Source organism: Clytia hemisphaerica, unplaced genomic scaffold (genome assembly GCF_902728285.1).
Source record: "Clytia hemisphaerica strain Z4C2 unplaced genomic scaffold, Clytia hemisphaerica genome assembly, whole genome shotgun sequence".
Taxonomy (NCBI): Eukaryota; Metazoa; Cnidaria; class Hydrozoa; order Leptothecata; family Clytiidae; genus Clytia; species Clytia hemisphaerica.
Window position 1 is genome coordinate 1,443,876 of NW_027103473.1, and position 22,225 is coordinate 1,466,100.

A 22,225-nucleotide genomic window follows, 5' to 3' on the forward strand; every position below is an offset into this window, starting at 1 on the left:
CTATTACTAGCATGAAATTACATATATGTATGGCTATCAATGGTAATGGAAACTTATGCTTTAACTCCAAAGAGTTACCGAAAGGAAAATACACTAAAGTCGAAATTAAACAAGAGTTGAAATATGGTAATCGATACAGATACAGTGTTGAGATTGATGATGAAGAAGTATACACTATCACAAATACTAAAGCACAAGTTTTTGAAAACCCAAAATTATATATTGGTGATGCTTTCTATAATGCTCCTAAAGCCACCATCAAAAATTTCAAATGGATAAATATTGGTAAGAGCATTCTGATTCCAATTAAACGTGAAACTTCATGCGATTTTTCGTTAATTTAGTCCTTTTTTTCGACCCAATGCAGCTGTAATCAAGGCTCTCCGAATACCTTAAGATATATATTTATCACGTGTACTATATTTTCGCCAATCATGAAATTGAATTTTGTGCTTACGAGTTTCTTGAATTTTTACAGTGTTAAATTTCGAAATCGAATGTTTTCATTAAGTGCGGATTAGGCCACTGACTTTGCTTAATAAACAAGGACTTAAGGCCGGTCTCCACTTTCGTGCGACATGTGCAAAAGTTCTATGACGTTTTTGTAAGGTCATTGGTGGTTTGGAAAATGAAGCAATTCCATTGGTCAAAATTGACGTAACGGATGAAAAAAGTAGAACTTCCTTCAACTTTTTTTTTTTGTTCGCGCAAAACTTGTTTATGACGTAATCTTTTCTTCAGGCAAAAAAGGTTAAGAAAAAAAACTGTCGCACATTTCGCGCGAAAGTGAAGACCAGCCATTAGGATGTAAAAAAAACGTGTATAGACCTTAGAAAGTTGTCCGTCGACGTGAAAAAAAAACATCAAAAAACGGGGTTAGAAAAATCTGAAATGCAAAAAAAACTTTATAAAATATAAAATGTTTCTCTTCATTCAATTTTTTTACAGAACCACCAAAGCCGCCCGTCAAACCACCCAAACCATACGACTGGTATGGCATCAATGAACGTAAGTAAAACCATCAAATCCACTGAGCCTTCTATACAAGCCTTGGATGCAGTTTCCCAACTCCGGTTAAGCCAAATCTTTTAAGAGCGGTATTTTTAAGAAAACTATTCGATGTGGGTGTAAATGCACCTAAAGCGCTAGATCTACTTTTCTTCGAATATTTTTTATGTAGCATCGTTTGTTTTAGACATTGTTGTAAGCACCACATTGACTTCTTTGCGGGTAGCACTTTTCTTGAAACCAACATCTAAAGATGGCGGGTATAACTATACTAAGGTTTATAAAAGTCAGTGCTCTCGGCTAGCTTTGGTATATCTTTTTTTCCAACGGGTTTATCTTATTTTGAAATCAGTTGTCTTTCTCGACCTTACAATCACCGTGTCACTTTGTTTAAAGAAGACATTATAAGCAATAATCATACCAACAGACGAATGGTAATCTAACGACACCACAAATTGTTTCGATCTTTTTATTACAATTAGAAGTGTATACAAATACCAATTTCTAAGCCGGCTTAATAAAAGCATTAACTTGTTCCTCGGCTTGATTAGTAGCTGAAAGTTTTTACAAAAAATGTCCGAAAATGCTATCGAATTAAATAGTAAAATGTTTGGACTGCAACCGGCCCTTATAAACAATATACCAATCTAAAAATGTTTACACAAATAATCCAGAAATTGAAATATTTCACAAACTTTCTCAAACAGCAACTGATCCAAAACGAAACAATTTCATTATGGGTATCCCAATTATCAAGAAGGAATTCTCCTTACAATTGGACATTAAACCAACTAATGAGAAAGTCAAAGCCTGGTCTAACATCATGAGAATATCTGCAGATCCAACTAACAATTGTTGTAAAGTTGGAGCTCGTATCCCCGGTATCTGGTTCAATCCAAACTCCCGAAGACTCCATATCACATTTGCAATTGGTAACAATGGAAATGTTTATTACAATTCCCCTGAATTACCACCAAACAAAATTGCCAGAATTGGATTACAACAGGTATAACTTAAATTCGAAATTAAATTTCGAAATTTAGCAATTATTTATCAATCAATTTTATTGAATATGACTTTTTAAAATCGTCAATTTTTTGCCTATTTTGGGGGTTAGGAGTTCTGCTTATAACGTCAGCTTTTTGGCAATAAACATTTTTTGCCAAGCGTTATTCGTGGGCTCCCTCTTAAAAAGGTTTCAAAATCCTATCTACCTTCGAACCAATCAAATGCGGTTGCGTCCCACGAAAGATGCTACCGATGGGGTTGGCCCCCTAATATTGCTCTAATTTTTGGCAAGAAAAATGCTGCTGTAAATTTCAGTGTAATTATTTCTCATTATCAAGTCCTTTAATAACGATTTCATCGGGGAAATAGGCAGTACCAAAAATACATAATCTCTTTTTTCCTTATGTTACATAACTAGGTCAAACAATTTGGTAATAACTACAGATATTCTATCACCTTGAATGGCAAAGAAGTTTTCCAGAAACCAAATCCCAAGGCCAGAGAATTCAAAAAAGCCAAATTATATGTCAGTGATGAATACTACGCACCAGCTAAGGTCAAGATTATCAAGTTGAAATTCCAAAACACTGGTAGGTAGAGTCAGATTAGAAAAATGATTTTTTACACTCACATACACATAACTAAAGTAAAGAAATTTCTAGCATCTAATGGTATTTTTGTCTCGATCCTCCGTCCGATATACATAACTAAAGTAGATCGGCGCCAGTGCTAAAGTTGTTCATTTGAAAAAAAAAAAATAGAATTTGCCATCTGCGTGGTTTTAAATCTTTGAAAGAATTCCAGCAGGTTTTTCCACTCTAGACAGGAGATATGACCTATGAAAACAAAAGGGGTAAAATTATTTATCTGGATTTGGAATAGCCAATTCTAAGGTTAGAGGTGAAATTTCGTTGGTCGTACAAGGCACCATCCTTATTGTACATACGCTGTGAGGGGGGAGAAGAGGGGAGGGTTTAGCAAAAGTGTACGTCTATTGTTTGAATAGCGTCATTTCTGTTGTTCTCTCTGAACAAGGGTGTCAAATACATGAAAGGAAGAAATTTTGGCAGGAATTTAATTTGGCGGATGGCCGAAAAAGTTTTTTCAGAGGGAATTTAATTTGGCAGTTAACTTGAAAAATTAAATTTGGCGGGAATTTAATTTGGCGGATGAAGAACATTCTTGTCCAAAAAACGCCATTAAAAAAGGAAAAACCTGTTTTAAAGCCTGAATTAGCAAAGATTGGGGGGAATAAATAGAGCAACTTAAATTTGGTGGATGACGGAAAAAGATTAAATTTGGCCGGGACTTAATTTGGCAGATTTTGACCAAAACCAAAAAAAACACAAAAAAACAAAAAAAAATTTCTTCCCGCTAAAATTTCTTCCTTTAATATAATTTTGAAATTTTTGAATACGCACTATATGGATGACTGCTTAACTAAATATTTAACCAAAAAATTAACTTCTCATTTCATTCTTTTCTTTCAGAGCCAAGCGACGAAGATGCACCAGGTAACAAGAATTTTTTGCAAATTGAATGTCCAAATTAGCCCAAAGTTTCTTCTCGCTAATATATATTGTGGTCACTAGCCATAAAATTAATTAACCTTTTTCAGTCATCTTTCCACTTTTTAAATATTCAACAAATAACAGACTATCACCAGAATATCCTAAACTATAGAAATTTTCTTGAATCACTTAAACAAATGGTCCATTAGCAAGAATGATGGATGACCTGACAATTTTCAACGATTTTTTTACGATCTTAAGCCCCTTTTTTTTTCATTTTGAATTTTAAATCATATGTTTTTTCTCATTTTTAGCACCAGGAGAGCCTTTCGAACGTGACGGATGTAAGTTCTTTTTAAACTATTCGTTTTTTAATCAGTATTGAAACTGCATTCAAGAATTCGACGAAGATTCTCCCAATGTCTACAATCATGCTACAATTCAGTCAGAAAATATTTTTTGACGGATTTTCTATACCTTGCATTGCTGAATTCCAAAGAAAATAAGGGTCACATCAGTAAAAAAATCTTTCCTAAAGAACAATTCGAGGATCTGAGTATCAAATAAATATCAGGTGGAGAGTTTATATTGAAAGGCGTTTATTCGTACGGTTATTCAAAAGCTTGTGATCTGATGATGAGTGTCTGACTAACGTAGAATATAGTTTGAAATCAATTGTATATTTTTTCTATAGTGTGGACTATTGCAAGAAACACATACATTGGTTCATTCAACTTGAAGAAGGAATGGTCTGTCAGTTTCGATATCAAACCAAGAGGTACAATTGCTGGATGGACTAACATCATTCATCTTACAAGCACAGGCAAAAATTGTTGTGGAAAAGGAGATCGTATCCCTGCTATCTGGTTTAATTCAAGAACAACCAAAATGCATGTTTGTTCACAAATTGATAATGCTGGCAACCGTTGTTTTAATGCTAATCCAATACCATTGAATAAATGGAGTGCTGTGGTTATCAAACAAGATAAAGACAACAAAGGGAAATATATCTATACCATCACTGTTGCTGGTAAAGTTCTGAAGAGAATGGAGAATAAGAAACCCCAGGAATATAAGAACGTCCGTATATTTACTGCTGATAACTTCTACCGTGAAGCCAATGCTGAATTGAAAAACTTGGAAATCAGAAACTTAGGTAAAGATTTTTTTCAGATCTATGGTTTAAAATTATACAGTCGGCTATAGCTTATTCGAATATTTGTATGATCCGAATTTATTCCCAGTCCCCGTAAGGGAGAACCCTCTAAAAATATTCTCTATAATTCGAATCTGTTTATGATTTGAACAAATAAGATTCATCATTCGAGTTCGAATTGGCGAGAGCCAACTGTACATTCAAATTGGGAGAGTTGTGTAAGTTAATTTCTCATGATGTAATGGTTATAATATAGTTCACACAATGTACATTATGTAACAACACATGGTCATTGATCACATATTCTTCTTCTCATCAACTCATTGTTTCTTTTATTTATTTGTTTTAAATAGTGGATCCACCCAAACCACCGCCACCACCACCAAAACCAGTCATTCCACCGCCACCACCTCAACCACCAATCCAAGATCCAGAAGCCGATAAGGACATCAAGAACAAAGGTAACTTTTTAGATGAACACTTTTTAATGTTCAATAAGAAACTGTTTCCGATTTGAAAAAAAATCTTGACATACGTATATCAAGAGCCAGGTATTTATTTGCGTCAAAACTTCGGCTAATGTGCTGCTTGTTTTATGAGCCTCTTAAAATCACCAAATAATTTTTCAAGCTCATTAAAAATAGATTTCAGTCGGCGGAATTCTTTAACGAAATCCATTATCTTTTATCACAGGTAAAGACTGTTGGAGAGGTTGCGGCGCCAAAGGAGGACCTTGTCCACAATGGTGCGGTAAAGACGGATATTGTTGTCGCCAAGGATGGGGAAAAGACCGTGGTTGTAATAAGGCTACTGCAGCATGTAAAGGATTCCATTGTTGTACTCCTATCAGTGAGCCACCAGCACCACCTCCAGAAGATGAAACTAAAGAACTCAAAAACAAAGGTGAAGAACCCTTTCAATCTAGTATAGTTTACGTGGTATTTTATGTGGCTAGGTAGCTCAGTTGGTAGAACATTCGATCCCTGATCACCGCCAACTCAGCGAATGAGTAGCTTATATTGGGTAATCTGGTCTAAGCGGTAACTTACTGAGAACTAAGGGTAGGTGTTGCGCTTCACCTCAACATTCGACCTCGCAGGTCTAGCGCAAATAGTTAAGGGAATAAACTTCCTCACTCCCAGCTCCACCGACAGCCACCAGATGAATATACTTCAGTATTTTTTTCAATAAACAACACCTCCTAGAGAGTTAAACCATAGTATTTGTTTTTAACTTGGAAAGTTTAAATCTCTTTGGTGTCCAAAGGCATTTCGTGGCAAAGAATTACTATTGAGTCGAGTTGAATGTTAACAACACTTCTGACAATCTGTTGTCTTCATATGTCACAACAGTAGACCAATTTTAAACGTAAAATACAACAACATTCAACGTCCAACTCATTCTTTAAAATTCACAGGCAAAAACTGTTGGGGAGGTTGCGGTTCCAAAGGAGGACCTTGTCCACAATGGTGCGGTAGAGATGGATATTGTTGTCGTCAAGGATGGGGAGGCAAAAAGGGAGACCCTGGATGTAACAAGGCAATTTCAGCTTGCAAAGGTTTCCATTGTTGTACTTTGACCAAGAATCCACCAGCCCCAAAACCAGAACCACCACCAGGCAAAGAATTGAAAAACAAAGGTAAAGCTCTTTAAAAGACTTTAAAAGTTTTGACTGTTTTGTTGTGCATTGGTATGAATTGCAGTCTACCCGTCTGCCATACGTTGTTTCAACGTACATCTAATGTTATATGGACGTTGTGAACATTAGATAGACGCTGAAACAACATTGTGTTGCAGATGGGTAACTTATCAATTGTTCATAATATGGTTAGATTTTAAACCGAAGAAGTTTAAAGAAAGTCTTTCTTAATAATCTTATTCTTCTAATTAGAGTCTATACTTTCTTAGATTTGTGTAAGTTAACAACAAACATCATCATTTCTTCTCACAGGCAAAAACTGTTGGGGAGGTTGCGGCAAAGGAGGACCTTGTCCACAATGGTGTGGTAGAGATGGATATTGTTGTCGTCAAGGTTGGGGAGGCAAAAAGGGAGACCCTGGATGTAACAAGGCAATCTCTGCTTGCAAAAATTTCCATTGTTGTACTTTGATTAATGATAAGGCATCAGATCCAATTGTACCACCCGCCCCCGCTCCAGTCGTGCCAGCTAAAGAAGAGAAAGAGCTGAGGAACAAAGGTAATTGAAAAGTTTTCAAAGGCACCAGTTTCGGTATCACCAGTTCTAGATTTTGATGTATTAGCATATTATTACGTCATATGTCAGAATACAATCAAAAGCAATTAATCAGATAATCTATCAGTGTCTCTAATATTTCAAAATTTTCGAGTAACTTAAATCAGACTGCTGACAAAACACTTTCGTTAAAAATATTCCCCTCAATACTCTATGAAACTTCAGTTGGAAATATTCTTTAACGAAATCTCTATTGTCTTATAACAGGTAAAGACTGTTGGAGAGGTTGCGGCAAAGGAGGACCTTGTCCACAATGGTGCGGTAAAGATGGATATTGTTGTCGTCAAGGATGGGGAGGTTCTAAAGATCCAGGATGTAAAAACGCCGTTTCACCATGCAAGAATTTCCATTGTTGTACTTTAATCAAGGAACCTGCTCCACCTCCAGCTCCAGAAGAAGAAACTAAAGAAGAGGAAGAAGGAAAAGAAATTTCAAACAAAGGTAAGTGGTGGTCGAATGGTTTATTAAAGTGTGTATGTACTTCTTGCTACAATTTGGAAATCAATCATGACAAAAAAATAATCTGATGACGTTTACGTGGTAAAGAGAAAGGACTTCAGTTGGCTGTATTATTTCGTTAAAGTTTATCGTATTTGTGGTGAAAAAATATAAGCGAGAAAAACTTTTCACTGTCATAACCACAATGCTTATCTATATCTTATTTCTTCTCACAGGTAAAGACTGTTGGGGAGGTTGCGGTGCCAAAGGCGGCGCTTGTCCACAATGGTGTGGTAAAGATGGATTCTGTTGTCGACAAGGATATGCCAACAAAGGATGTGAAAATGCATTGTCTGCTTGTAATGGATTCCATTGTTGTACCGCTGTTAAAGGTAGGTCTTAAGGAGGATTTGAGGCTTAAAAACACCAATAAGTTGACCTGAACTTAATTTCTGTTTGGTATCCGTTTTCGAAAATAGTAATAAAATTTAGCATTGCAACATTCTATTTGAAACAAAATTCAAAGTAAAAATTATCCGTTAGCAAAAATCAAAAGTAATCATCTGCGAAAGAAACTTGCCAGCCCAAAAAAATTCTTCGGTATAAAATCTCGTTATCAATCGATTTTTTCGTCAATTTTTTTTCTAACAGATATTTTACAGATAGAGCTACATTTTTTTTGAAACTTTTCTCTATAGAAGTTGCACCAGTCCAACCACCACCAGCTCCACCAGCACCTATTGTTGATGATGACGACGAAGATGATAAGAAAGAACTCAAAAACAAAGGTAAAACAATCGTTTTGTTGATCAAAACTTAGCTTTGACGGTCAATTTCTCTGTTATCTTGTCTTCTTTTATTGTTGACGGAGGTCGACTGGTTTACAGCTTTCAAAATCACTCAATATTTTGATTCCGATCAATCGAAAATGTAAAAACCAAAACACAATAACCTTCAAATTCGTGATATGCACCACTGCAATGTCTTCTGACATTACATCACAGACCCAATAGCTGATTGGTTGTAAGTTACGTAAAATCAGCCAATGCGTCACTTTCAACCAATCAGCCGTTGGGTCCGTTGAAGACATTGCAATGGTGCATATCATGAATTCTAACTATACCAACGTATATACTAAAAATTTATTCTATAGGCAAAGACTGTTGGGGAGGTTGTGGCGCCAAAGGCGGCGCTTGTCCACAATGGTGTGGTAAAGATGGATATTGTTGTCGCCAAGGATGGGGAGGCGATAAAGATTGTGAAAAGGCTAGAACACCGTGCAAAGGATTCCATTGTTGTACACTCATTGATGGTAATTAAAAAAATAATTTCAATTGTCCACCTTTTATGAGACTTTATTATTAGTCTGATTCGCAGACCTCTATAGACATACTTCCTATAAGAAACTCTTTTCGCTAAAGGATGAGCAGAAGCCTACTTTTTTATAGGGTTTGACTTTTCAGCGACAAGGGAAAATATTTAGCTTGTTAATCCGAGGTGTCTACCTTTTAGAATAACGGCTATGCGGAAATTCTATGTTTTACCAATAAAAAGAGTGAATTGCAAACTGATTCAAGGTTTGATAAATGAATGCTACTTTAGAAAAGAAACCTTTGCAGAATTTTTTAACGAATGACTGTAACAAAGCTATCAAAACTATATCAACTTTAAAGGGATAATCAGATGGTTTGAGATATCTGACATGTGTAATCTTTCTGTTGTCCTGAGCAAAACCTCAATATTTTCAAGTCCAGATATTTAAATTACAAGCTTTTGACTTTTAGTAAGAAAACAATAGAATTTCAACGTAAGAACCGTGTGAAAACCCATTTTCAGAAATTTCAAATTGTGCTATCTCGACTTTAGAAAATAGTTATCCAAACATACTTGGAGATTTTACTCAAAACCACAGAGGGTTTCTTCAGGCAAAATATCTCAAACCATCTGATTATCACTTTAACCTTTTCTTTCATGTTTTCTTTTTTTTTTCAGAGGTTAAACCAGCACCTGACGCAGGGGATGATCCAGACGAGCCAAAACCAGTTGATCCTAAACCACCTCCACCTCAACCCGGTATGTACCCTGGACAATAAAGACTAACCTAAATTTTTTATCAGAGTTTTCTTTTATTATTTTTGTACTCTGATGTAAGAATTACTATTCATGATATTCATGACGTAATGTTTTCTATGGAAAGACCCCAATTTTTGCCAGCAAATTTTATACAACTTTTGTCTAGTTTAAATTTGCCACTACTGGCTAAAACCGAGCTATTTCCGTAGAAAACATTACGTCATGAATATCATGAATTCGTAGTGGTAAATATACCTTACCGAAGAATATCGTCATAAGAGGAAGAGCCCACGTTAAGTATCATTACGATATCAGATCTACAAAAAAACACGTGTTAAGACTTAAAATTGGAAATTGTATAGGAGTCAGAGATCAATAACTCATTAGTTATTTTTGTATTTTAATTTCAGCTAAATGGCGTTGTACATTACAATACACCCCATTCAACGATGAAGGCAAGGGTAAAAATTTCTACTTGGACCGTCATATGATTGCCTGTAAAGACAACCAAGCCGTCAAACGTTTGAGACTCCGTCGAAACGGTAAAGGAAAATACCGCTACGAATTCACTTGTTGTGATTTGCCCGTCAAATGTCAAAAACACAACAAAAAAGCTACCGGATGGAACGACGCCGGCAACGGAAATGCGGTTTATTTGGACCGTCATGACGTTAACGTCGGTAGTGAAGCTTTTTTGTCGGCTTTGAAATTGAACCGAAACGGACCAAACAAAATCCGATACAACTTTGACGCATGCGTGATTCCCGACAAGAAATCTTGTTACAGCGCCCGAACAGTGATGAACGACGACGGCAGTGGAAACACCGTCTATTTGGACCGACACAATATCGAATGCCGTTCAAATTACGGTATCCAACGTTTGAAATTGGTCCGTAACAGTAAAGGAAATAAATACCAATATCATTTCACTTGTTGCACCGTCAAAGAGATTATACAGCGTAAGAAATATTTGCATTCAATCTTTTAACACACTTCACTCGAAAGCCGTAAAATTGTTACGTTTTCCTCCAAGACTTATCAACGGGGGGTAACTCTCGAACGGGAATTTTATACACGACTAACATCCCCTTTTTTAAACATATCAAAGGGGATGCGTACAGCCTACGTTATTAGACACAACTGTGAGCATTTTAAGAATACGTATTAATTATACGGCCTAAAATTGCAGTTACAATTAAGTAATAAAGAATCACCTCTGTTTTATCTTACAGGACCAGAGCCAGTTAAACCAGAACCACCAAAGCCAATTGTCAAACCAGAGCCATTCAAACCAGATGGTAGGTGTAAATTTGTATGAATTAATAAGTTAATTATACAGTTGCATTATGGGATATGGGAGAAAATGATTACCCATTTCAGAATGTCATTTTTCACAGAAAAACACGTGTACATCGTATAAAAAGAACAACAGTAATCAAAAATTAATTGATCATAAAATAAAAACCTCTTCATTGAAAACATTTTCCTCTTTATTTTTCAGAACCTGAAGTTGAGGAGCCTGAAAAACCAAGTAAGTATTTCAGCTGTCAAGCAATACACGTTTTTTTATAAGAACAAACTATATATAAGAACATCAGGCTTCGATGGCCAAGATGTTAGGAACAAGTTAAGAACATTTTAAGGCTTTGCGGAGTCAAAAACACTCAATTTCTTAGGAAAATCATGGAGGTATAAAGAAACAGGAGAAGTATGCTATTGTAACCATGCTCGCCCTACGATTAAAAAAATTACGAGGTATGCATGCTCATAATCTCATATATCGTGCATTTTTAATGAGCTCTTTTGTTGATAGGTGAAATCTTATTGGCTAACTTAAGTGTTGGAAATAAGATGAGACGAGATTCATTGTTTCTGACATTGGTGTAAGAAAATATTTGGATTATAAAAAGGCCTGTAAACTTTGCAATCCTTCATCAAAGGACAAAATTTTTCGATCAACATTTTCTTCAAGGTGAACTCTATTGCTTAATACTTTCCTCCAACAACCTCCAGCGACTTTTTGTCTACAAATTGGGTCTGAAATTGTGTGTGCTTATACATAACTTTTTATTTTCTGGCTGGAGAAAATATCTTTTCAAAACAATATTTAATGGATGACAAAATTGAACGCAAACTTATTTCGTGGAGCTAAATTTTATTTTATTCTCGTATATTAGAAGGCTAGAAATCTTCGATGCTGATAGTAAGAATGTTCAGAGCAAAATTGAGTTCTACTAAAAAGTCATATTTCTTCGGGCGAGCCTAGAATTTCTTTTGATTTATTACATAAAAGAAATCAAAAGACTTTAACGACCAATTACCGACAAATTCATCTCCTGTCTTTCTTTATACCTCTATGGGAAAATGGACAAAAATACGCGAAAATAAAAACATGTTAAGAATCTTTTTAGACTCAAAAAGTTAAGAACATCCGAAGGCTTCAAAAATTTTGAATGTTCTTATAAAAAAAGTGTGACAGTTGATGGAATTGACCGATTCTACAAAATCTCAAAAAATCCAGAATTAGGAACAATTTAGGAACAATATCCAACTTAATTAAGCTGACCGTTCCTAGCTGACGTAAATTTCACCCACAAAACAAAAACAAACAAAGCTAAGTGCAGGTCCAAACGGGAAATATATACAAGCTTGAGGCTAAGCATGATGTGACTTGATAGCCCTGATAACCCTGTATATAATCTTTCTGCCAAATGAGTCGGCGTATAGAATCGGAATTAATAAGGTTCAGGACCAATAGAAAAATATTGAGCTTTTGCGTAATAAGGGCCGATAAGATATCCCTGGTTTATTCAACCTCACTAATTAATACTTGAGAAAGAATAGTTAGCCTTCAATTTTATTTTTCCTCATTTTGAGTACCTTCTTACAGAAATGAAACCATGGAAAATTAAGTAACGTTAAAAGAAAAAGCATTGAAAGTGCACTTATTGATATTTGTCATTTAAACATAATGTTTTCTTTCATTTTCAGAGCCTGACGACAGTGTTACTGATGATGACAGTAAGACCTTTACCATAAATTTTTTAACGATATTAAACTTTTTTTATACGAGCAAAACCTAAAGGCGCTGCAAACTGAGTCTTCCAAAGGTGTCTTTCAAAACTTTTTTAACTGTGAGTGTATTGTTTTTTAATACAGTCTATTACAAGCTAACTAGACCATAAATTCACAAACTGGTATCGATCTTCTAGTCATGGTTATCAACATATGCATAAAAATGAATGGTGATTTTAATATCTTTTCAAAACGTTCGTTTTAGAAAAGAAACTCGAAAAGAGCAAAATGGTTACCAAGATCCCTAAAGTTGGCAAACAATGGGCTGTCTCATTTGATGTCAAACAGATTGCAAAGGCACCTGGATGGACCAACATTATCCATTTGAGTGCTAGAGAAAATTGTTGCCAAGTTGGTGATCGTGTTCCAGCTGTATGGTTCTGGGCAGACAGCAGTAAATTGCACATCTGTTTCCCAGTTGATGATCAAGGCAATACATGTTTCAACAAGGTTATCGATTCAGGAAAATTTGTTACAGTCTCTATTGAGCAAAGGAAATACGAAAGTAAATATAAGACTGTTGTCACCATTGCTGGAGAACAAGTCTACACCAAGGAACACAAGACTGAACCTAAAGAATTTAATGACGTCAAATTATGGGCGGCCGATCCATGGCATAACGCTGCCAACGCTGAAATCCAAAACTTAGAATTCAAGAATATTGGTAAGGCTCACTATCTTCACGTTATAGGTCTTTTTGGCTGCGGCGATATTGATAACTAGATATGATTGGTATAAGCTGGACGTCCATTGAATACATGAATTCTCTCTGTAATATCATAAATATAAATTTTCAATTTCTGCAAACAAAATTAATCAAATTTATTACTAAATTACTACTCTCAAAAAAGATTGAATGATTTCACATCATAATACGTTGCTCATGAGGGAAAGATATAACTAAAAGTGACCTGTTGGAAAATATCTTTGAGCGGATGAATTTAAGGCTGTCAAATGAAATAATAGAAGACTTTTCTACTGTATCAAAAAAACCTTGAATCTATACTTTTCTAAGCTTCGATCTTCATTGATTTCAAATACTTATTCAGAATTTTGATATCTATCTAGGACAATAAGTCAAAGCCGTCCAGGGCAAAAAATTAGCAAAATGAATGCACTTTTTTAAAGAATAAATTATTTCATCATTTTTTGTTCTCATCCCGTAGAAGATGACGATGATGATGATAAGGAAGATGCAAAGGAAGAAGAAGAACAAAAAGAGGAGGAAGAAAAACCAAAACCAGGACCCAAACCAGCTGAACCTCCAGCACCTAAACCACAACCAATCAGTAAGTTCATACACGTTTTTTTTATAAGAACAATTATGTTTTGGACTGTTTCGGCTGTTTTTAATTTTCGTGAATTTCTATTCACTTCTCGACTAATAAAAATCAGCATCATTTCAACTAATATGTAGCTGGAGTTGTTGGTTCAATGGTTTCAACCCCATGTTTTTAAGTCTAGTTCTTATTTTAGTCGTTTTCTTAAACTAGCTTCAGGTGATTTGGGGATCAATATTTCTAACCCACACATCGGGGTTTACTAATTCTTAAATCCATATCACCCTCCAAACTAGGTCGTTATTAGGACTAATAATAATAACGTAAATTCTTGGGCAAAGCTCCTATTCATGTTGTCTGTACACAGACCCGATATCTACGGCTAATTTCAAAATTCATTTCCGTAGAGTACTACGAAGCGATAAACGTGAGATACACTCTGGTACAGAGTACTATTCATGATAATATGCACCATTGCATAGTCTTCTGACATTACATCATGGACCCAATAGCTGATTGGTTGTAAGTGACGTACAATCAGTCAATACGTCACTTACAACCAATCAACTGTTGGGTCCATAGAAGACATTGCAATGGTGCATATCATGAATTCACTTTTAGTAATGCTAACCATTATATCAAAATTTAAATTTTGGGAAATTTTTTGGGTTCTTTTTGGTTGGAAATTTCTAACATCTAATGGTATTTTTGTCTCGATCATCCGTCCGATATTAAAATTGAAACTTTCTTCTTCTTCAGAGTGGGTATGCATCAACAAGATGACACCATGGAATGATGAAGGTAAAGGTAAAAGCTTTTACTTGGATCGACACAATGTTAGATGTGACGGCGACCAAGTTTTGAAAAGATTCAAACTGGGACGTAACGGTAAAGGCAAATACAAGTATGACTACAAATGCTGCGATCCACAAATGAAAGCTTCCGTTACCAAGGAGACAGAAACTCCATTAAATGCTGATGGAGGTGGCAATATGGTTTATCTTGATCGTCATGCTATTGATTGTGGAAATGGTCTCATCTCACAATACAAACTGAACAGAAATGGAGGGAGTAAGTTCTTATACAACTCATTACGTCATTGTAATCTCACATGTCCCTTATTAACACCCCCGCCCCAGGTTTGCTAATTTTCGGTTTTTTCCACTCCCCGGACATTCGTAGTATCACGTTTCGTCTAGATTAATTTTTGAAAAGTCCCTTATTTTACAGTGTTTCACTTGATTTTAAACTATACTTAACAGAATTTTGAAGTTATTAAGAAGAACAATTTCCAATGCCCCAGCAAATCGACCCCCCCCTGATTATAAATATTTGTAAATCTTTCCCGCGCATCCTCCTCGGCATGTTCAAACTCCGTTTATTAGATACCCAAGTGTTCTTCATGTGGAACTGACACTGAAATTTTCTCTCAATGATGACTTGAACCTTCTTTTCTTTTTGAATTAAATTTCCTACGACTTATCTAACGGTTATGTTGCTTGTTTTTTTTTACCAGAAATTCAATACAAATACACCTGTAAGATGTTTACAGGAAAACGATCATGTTACGATGGCTCGACACCAATGAACTTGGATGGTGGCGGTAACACTGTTTATCTGGACAGACACAATGTCCGATGTAAAGTCAACTATGGATTATCATTCTTCAAATTGTACAGAAACGATAAGCGAAACAGAGTGGCATACAAATATAGATGTTGTACTTTCTTGAACAAAGTCGTCAGTATGTATCTTCAATTTGTACCTTCTTTTCAAGTACGCAGTGGCTAACCTTATTCATGATATGCATCATTGCAATATCTTCCACAGACCCAGCAGCTGATTGGTTGAAAGTGACGTGTTCACTCATTTCACGTCACTTACAACCAATCAGCTATTGGGTCTGTGATGTAATGTCAGAAGACATTGCAGTGGTTAACCTTATTACCGAGTATATCAGACTTTATTAACGTTAATGATGAACGACATGGAAAAGCAGACAATACAAAGGCATTATCTTGCACAATCAGTAAGCATTAAAACGCCGATAATGACGAGCAGAAGGGCCTCTTAAAAAAAAGGTTTGATATTGTTAGGAAATTGAATATGTAAATTCAAACTCAGTGTCTCTGTGCACCTTCGTTCCATGCGCATTATCGACGCAGTAAATGGATCAGGATAATGGAATTATATACTTTTTTTCTGACTTTTAGAACCTGATGAGGATAAACCGGAACCTCCAGCACCTGCTCCTCCACCTGCAGGTAAGAAAAACTAATTCGTACACATTCCCTCTTTATTTATCTCTAATTATAAGTATTACACAGCATGGCTGTAGTTTAGGACGTATAAGAAAGACGTGTTCATTGATGTCTGAATGACTACTTTTTTTCGTTGGCCCTAAAAGCCTTGTATGAATAGGGTTAAGGCTCGGTATTACTAAAGAGAAAGAACAAAGGTTAGTGAAGCAAACCAGGAAGGAAGAGTCAGGTACTCTCCGCTGCATTCAGCAAACAAAAGCTGAGCCATTGGGTGACATCTGAGTGCAATATGGCAAGACTTACTGAACGAAAGAAACTTTTTTTTCATACCCAGACGCAGATGCAGAGATGGCAAAATATTTGGATGGCCAAATTATCTCGTTGAAATCATTCCACAACAAGATCGTTGCTGCTGAAAAAGACGGTTCAGCAACTGCCAATAGAAAGAATGTTGGTGCCTGGGAGAAATTCAAAGTCCAGGTTGTATCAGGCAGCAAAATTGGTATAATGTCTTTACAATGGAAAAAGTATTTAGTTGCTGAAGCAAATGGTGAAGTCAACGCTAATCGACCAAAACTTGGTGGTTGGGAAACCTTTGATGTTGAAAAAGTTTCAGATACCAAGATTGGATTGAAGACAGCACATGGCAAATATGTAATTGCATTCCCTAATGGACAACTGAAGGGAACTGCTAAAGCACGAAAGAGTTGGGAAGAATTTGAAGTTGGATTCCCTGATGGTAACCACTTTGCTTTCAATTTCTAGGCTTTTTAATTCCTCTTAAGATGTTGCTTTCCTCTTAATTAACGTTTTTTTAAAAGAATATAAACGTTTTTGAGCTTTGAAATGAAACGTTTTTGAGCTTTTAAGCCTAAAGATGTCTTGGCCTGTTTATGACAAAGCCTTAAAATGTTCTCAACTTGTTCTCGTTATCTTGGCCATCAAAGCCCTGTGTTCTTATGTAGTTTTTTACAAATAACGCTAAATAAAGTGTTTAGAGAGAAGCAAGTTTTGACCAAAACGGGAAACTAATTTAGGCGTCCTTTCTTCAAATCCTTTCTGAGAAAAAATTGAACTTAGGGAAGTGACTTTCAATGAAGATCAACTAAGATCTGATTGAAACGATTAATTTCTATTGTTTTTAAAAACACATAGGTCGAAAAGGAGATGACGAGGGAGACAAAGACAAAGAAGACCCAGGAAAAGTTCCAGGTAAGATTATTTTAAACTCCAAGTCTCGCGAAACTGGATAAGATGTACAAATCTCAAAAATGATAGACTGTTATACCAAATACCTTTTTAATAACAAAATATAAACGTTGATAGACAAGATTAACACAAGATTATTGAATATAATATAATATAAAGTCCAGTCATAAAGTCTCAAACTGGATGCCTAATAGATATAACCAATCTAAAAACGGGGTTCTACTTCACTTAAAGCACCACCATCTAACTGAGGCGAGGTTTAGAGTTTAAGAAATTAAATAATTTAATAATAACAATCCATTTTATTTTTTTCTTCCCAGATCCTGATCAAGAAGAGCCCGAACCAGAAAGTAAGTCAGATCCAAAAAAAAACATAAAATGACCTAAAAATTATTCAAAAATTCCTTTGTTTGGAAAACAGGTTTAAAGAAAATCCTACAATAATCTGCTGAAGATAGTTTTTGTATACGACGGATATAGTAAGTGTAAGACGGTCTTTTTTTAGGGGGGAGGTAAGTTTATTGGTTTTTTTTACTGTTTTACTCAAATTTGAACCTAATTGAACTTTGGTGCAAGCCATTGTACCTCATCCTTCATCTTTTTATTTTTATCATTTCAGAGAAAGACGATTCGATTGGCCGAGAAGAAGGTATTTATTTCATTTTCATTTATATTCTTGAAATTTACTAAACATGAGATGCATAAATGCGATTCTATTTTGAAACGTGTCCCACAATGATGTTGATATATTTCGAGAAGTGATTATCAAATTCAACTTTTAAACATAATCATCTTTTAGAGACGAAATTGGAAAAGAACAAAATTGTTGGAACCATACCAAAGGTGAACAAAGAATGGAGTTTGAGTTTCGACATCAAACCCCTTGATGTAGTTAAGAAGGCATCATCCAGCATCGTCCACTTGACAGCATCTGACAAGAATTGTTGTGCACCTGGCGATCGAATCCCAGGTGTATTCATGATCCGAAACAGAATAGAATTATTGGTTTGTTCCGATAAAGATGGCAAGGGTAACAGATGTATCAAATCTGGTAAACTTACCAAAGGCAAATATTCAAGTGTATTGATTCAACAACGTAAAACCAAAAAGGGACGCTACATAATGACCGTCACTATCAACGGAAAAATCAACAAGAACCGAATCGTATTCAGCAAAGACCAAGAACCTAAAGAATACACTGACGTTAAGATGTACTCTGCTGATAAATGGTACCAACAAGCCAATGCTTTTGTCAAGAATTTGATTTTCAGTACCCAAGGTAGGTTACGTCATCTCCGTGCTTAAAACAAAACTCCTGAAACTGTTATGTAGAATAAATTCAAGGTGAAGAAAAATTATTGAGATAACATACTAAATTCAAATTGAAATCTGAATAATGTAAAAGGTTAATCGTATCGAGTTAGTAATCTTTTTTCCTTATTTCCTATGATTAGATATTCCCGATCCTAAGGAAGATGCTGACGATGACAAAGAGGATGATGATGATAAGAAGGACGATGAGGATGCCGACAAACCAGGTAAAGAATTACTAACTACACGACTCTAGCAAGTGGGAAAACTTGTGTAAACAAATACCTAATACGTATAGGTGAAAGTCTTTACGATTCGTGTTTCTATGTGTATGGGGCTTTCAAATTTTGTTGCGGTCACCAATCGACCCAAAATTCTATATTGATAATGAAAAAGATACCTCGTGGGCAGAAAAACCCTTCAAAAGTTCTTCTCAAGGGATTACCTGGAAGAGCCACTATCCCACTTTCTTTAAGGAAAATTATGAAACACTTTAAAATTCAAATAATTCAGTAAACAATCCAAAACAGCAATTTATATTCAGCTTGTAGAAATGTCATTCTTTCATTGATTAGGAGGGCTATAGCATTTGATTCTATAAAAAACAATTTTTCAAAATAATAGTTTAAGTGAAGAAAACAAGTTAAGTAAATTTCATTGTCAGGATGGCAATCCTCAATGAAATCCTGTAAATTATACTATTTTTACCATTGTTTTAGGAGACAAAGGAACCGATGAGGAACCTGATGACAAAGATGAAGGTGATAAAGAAGAAGAACCTGAAGACAAAATCGAAGTTAAACCAGGTTTGTAGAAGCATCTAATTTGCCTGTACCAAACTCTTCTTCACTGAAAAGATTCGGTTCTTTTTTTTAATATAAAGCATCATTCGTGTGAAGGTTGGTACAGACTACATACTTTGATGAATCACTTTATTCTATATCATCATACTCAATAATGTTATCAACATTACTATAACATTACAGTGTTTCCTAAAAAAAGGGACAACAATTTATATTAAGTAAAATCCGCAAAACTCTTCATCTTTACTGCGGGCTTATAATAATTGAAATAAGAATACAATTCTCTGTTCAATAAATAGATATTCAATTCCCAAGATGATTGAGTAGGATTTTGAGGATGACATATTAAGTATACAAATCATATAATTTCGCATAATTATGAAGATTTTACTTTATATAAAAATTTGTCCGCTTTTTTTGAGACAAAATGGGCCAAAATGTATAATGGTAAAACGACTACTTACACAACAAACAAACTTAAAATATTAAACCTACATGTATTGACTATAAGGTCAGCAAGTTGCAATCGAGTAATCAAATTTGACAGATCTTCTTTGAAAAAAATATCATTCACAATTTTCAATAGAAGCCAAATTGAAGAAAGGCAACTTGATTGGAACTATTGAAAAGATGAAGAAAGAATGGCGACTCAGTTTCGATTTAAAGATCAATAAAAAGGCCCCCAGAGACCAGAACATCATCCATTTGACATCAACCGATAAGAATTGTTGCAAACCTGGAGACCGTATCCCATACATCTCCTTGTACACAAACCAAAAGATCAGAGTATGTTCACAAAGATTTGGCAAAGGTAACAAATGTCTCTTTAGCAAGAACAAGTTACCATTGAATAAATACGTCTCCATCTTGGTTGAACAAACTAAAGTCAAGGAAAAATATGTTTTAACCGTTACCGTTGGTGGTGTAGCAAACAGAGTGAGAATTGGTGATGAAAAGCAAGAGCCAATTGAATTTGAAACTGTCAAGATTTACGCTGCAGATAAATTCTACCAAACAGCTGATGGAAGCATCAAAGACTTCTTGTATGCCAACCTTGGTAAGTTTGCAATTTGAATCTGTGTCAAAATTATTTGGAAGAGTTTTGCGAGAGAGATCTCTGCTTTCATAAGTGTTAATCTAAATTAGTCTAAATGAAAAAAAATACATATTCCAATACTGTTTTAAAACACTTCAGGACGTATTAAATCTACCGAGTGGACCACAAAAAATTTCGAATAGTTTTTGGCGTATTGAGCCCGGAGGAATGTTCTAAAAAGTTTCTTTTATCAATTTAACCGACTATGATTTTTAAACTGTAGCCAAAATTCACTGTCGAATGTCCAAAAGTTCTTCCTGCGTCAGTAATTGATAACTGAGGGGCCTTATGATCCTTATTCAAACTACTATCCAATTCTTTTAAAGATTCGAGTGATTTGAGCGAAGATGAAAAAGACAAGGAAGAGGAAAAAGAAGAGGAACCAGAAGACAAAGGTGATGACGAGAAAGAAGAAGAAGATAACAAAGAAAAGGAAGGAGAAGAAGACAAAGAAAAAGAAACTGAAGCCGAGGATGAAAAGGAGCCTGACCAGGAACCAGACAATGAAGAAGAAAAAGGTCAGTTTGGCTTTTTATTTATGAAATCTGATTGGCTGTAAATCTGCACGTAGACATAATACAATCTTATCGGAAAGTTTATGGCTTGATACTTATTGCACATCTGGAAATTTAAATCATAACCCGTGTGCCATTATTCTTAATCTAAAAAAAGCAAGGAGAAACTTCGACTTTTGGATTTTACGATTAAAATTTTTTTTTTCATTTTTTCAACCAGTCGACCCCAATCCTGAAGACAACGGAGAAAAGGAAGGTATGTAGCTTCAAAAACTTTATTTTATCGCTCGCTTGGAAAAAATATCGCTGGTTAAGAAACTAAACTAAATCTACAGCAAATCGTGTGATTCTCAGAACTTTCTTGAATTAGGGATAGCACCAGATTTCATGAAAGAGAATAATCACTACTATTTTTTCTTTCGGTTTTACAGAAGAAAAGCCTGAAGAACCAATCGATCCAAATCCAGAAGTTGAGCCAGGGAAAGAAGAAGAAAAAGCTGAAGAAGATAAGGAAAAAGAAGACGAGAACAAAGACCAAGATGCAACTGACAAAGTCAACCCAACTGAAGATGATGACGACAGTAAGTCAGCATTTTGTCAGCATAAAAAGAGAAAACACATTTCCTTTAAAGCAAAATTTTTTGAAAAAAACAAAACATCTGTATATTGCTTTCGATGCTTTCTTTTGCTGAAAAGCACGTAGCCTTGAAAATAAAGATTTAAATATACTGTTTTAATTTTCATCATGTCCATCGTCCTGCTTTAACTTCTTAAATTTTTTAAGGAAATTGTATCAGTAGTTTCCAAATAGCTAAAAACGCGTTAACTTCAAACAAACTTCAAATTTCAAACAACCAACCATGATTATTTTGATTCTCTTAGAATGGCAAGATAAGATCTCCGTCCGTGAAATCTGTTTGAGTGCACGAATGAAAGGATGCAAGATCAGAAGCCGAAGATCTCTCAAGATTTTCATTCCAAAAGGAGTGAAAGCCTTGTTACAACAATTCTGTCAAGGACGTAAAGGAACTCTACCTGACTTGACTTTCTGCGGAAGAATCACATTAGATTTCAATCAAGGTTTGTGCGGAAATTACCATCTCAAAAAGAGTCTCTAGGAAATGTAAAATACAGACGCTCTCTAATTTGATTTTCAATGGGGTATTGCATTTTAATCGAATAAGGGAACACATCGAATAGTACAGCATCGCTCATGAAAGTTTCTTG

General features: G+C 35.3%; 1 protein-coding gene across 2 annotated transcripts in view; it reads left to right on the forward strand.

The window, feature by feature from the left end:
* Positions 1-22,225, forward strand: part of LOC136798434 (uncharacterized) — a 41,427-nt gene that overhangs the window by 17,192 nt on the left and 2,010 nt on the right. The window contains exons 20-56 of one of the 2 annotated variants that reach the window (XM_067055042.1): positions 11-285; positions 949-1,008; positions 1,716-2,014; positions 2,435-2,606; positions 3,507-3,530; positions 3,842-3,871; positions 4,222-4,683; positions 5,037-5,144; positions 5,377-5,586; positions 6,101-6,322; positions 6,635-6,880; positions 7,145-7,378; positions 7,612-7,767; positions 8,074-8,163; positions 8,529-8,687; positions 9,368-9,448; positions 9,859-10,407; positions 10,681-10,746; positions 10,950-10,979; positions 12,440-12,469; positions 12,729-13,187; positions 13,690-13,812; positions 14,563-14,874; positions 15,320-15,547; positions 16,017-16,067; positions 16,399-16,803; positions 17,220-17,276; positions 17,594-17,623; positions 17,893-17,922; positions 18,073-18,552; positions 18,728-18,811; positions 19,304-19,390; positions 19,974-20,444; positions 20,810-21,001; positions 21,219-21,254; positions 21,430-21,579; positions 21,881-22,078. In XM_067055042.1, coding sequence (XP_066911143.1) covers positions 11-285; positions 949-1,008; positions 1,716-2,014; positions 2,435-2,606; positions 3,507-3,530; positions 3,842-3,871; positions 4,222-4,683; positions 5,037-5,144; positions 5,377-5,586; positions 6,101-6,322; positions 6,635-6,880; positions 7,145-7,378; positions 7,612-7,767; positions 8,074-8,163; positions 8,529-8,687; positions 9,368-9,448; positions 9,859-10,407; positions 10,681-10,746; positions 10,950-10,979; positions 12,440-12,469; positions 12,729-13,187; positions 13,690-13,812; positions 14,563-14,874; positions 15,320-15,547; positions 16,017-16,067; positions 16,399-16,803; positions 17,220-17,276; positions 17,594-17,623; positions 17,893-17,922; positions 18,073-18,552; positions 18,728-18,811; positions 19,304-19,390; positions 19,974-20,444; positions 20,810-21,001; positions 21,219-21,254; positions 21,430-21,579; positions 21,881-22,078 — 6,896 coding nt within the window. The remainder of the gene's footprint in view (positions 1-10; positions 286-948; positions 1,009-1,715; positions 2,015-2,434; positions 2,607-3,506; positions 3,531-3,841; positions 3,872-4,221; positions 4,684-5,036; positions 5,145-5,376; positions 5,587-6,100; positions 6,323-6,634; positions 6,881-7,144; positions 7,379-7,611; positions 7,768-8,073; positions 8,164-8,528; positions 8,688-9,367; positions 9,449-9,858; positions 10,408-10,680; positions 10,747-10,949; positions 10,980-12,439; positions 12,470-12,728; positions 13,188-13,689; positions 13,813-14,562; positions 14,875-15,319; positions 15,548-16,016; positions 16,068-16,398; positions 16,804-17,219; positions 17,277-17,593; positions 17,624-17,892; positions 17,923-18,072; positions 18,553-18,727; positions 18,812-19,303; positions 19,391-19,973; positions 20,445-20,809; positions 21,002-21,218; positions 21,255-21,429; positions 21,580-21,880; positions 22,079-22,225) is intronic. The other variant, XM_067055043.1, reaches the window with a different exon arrangement.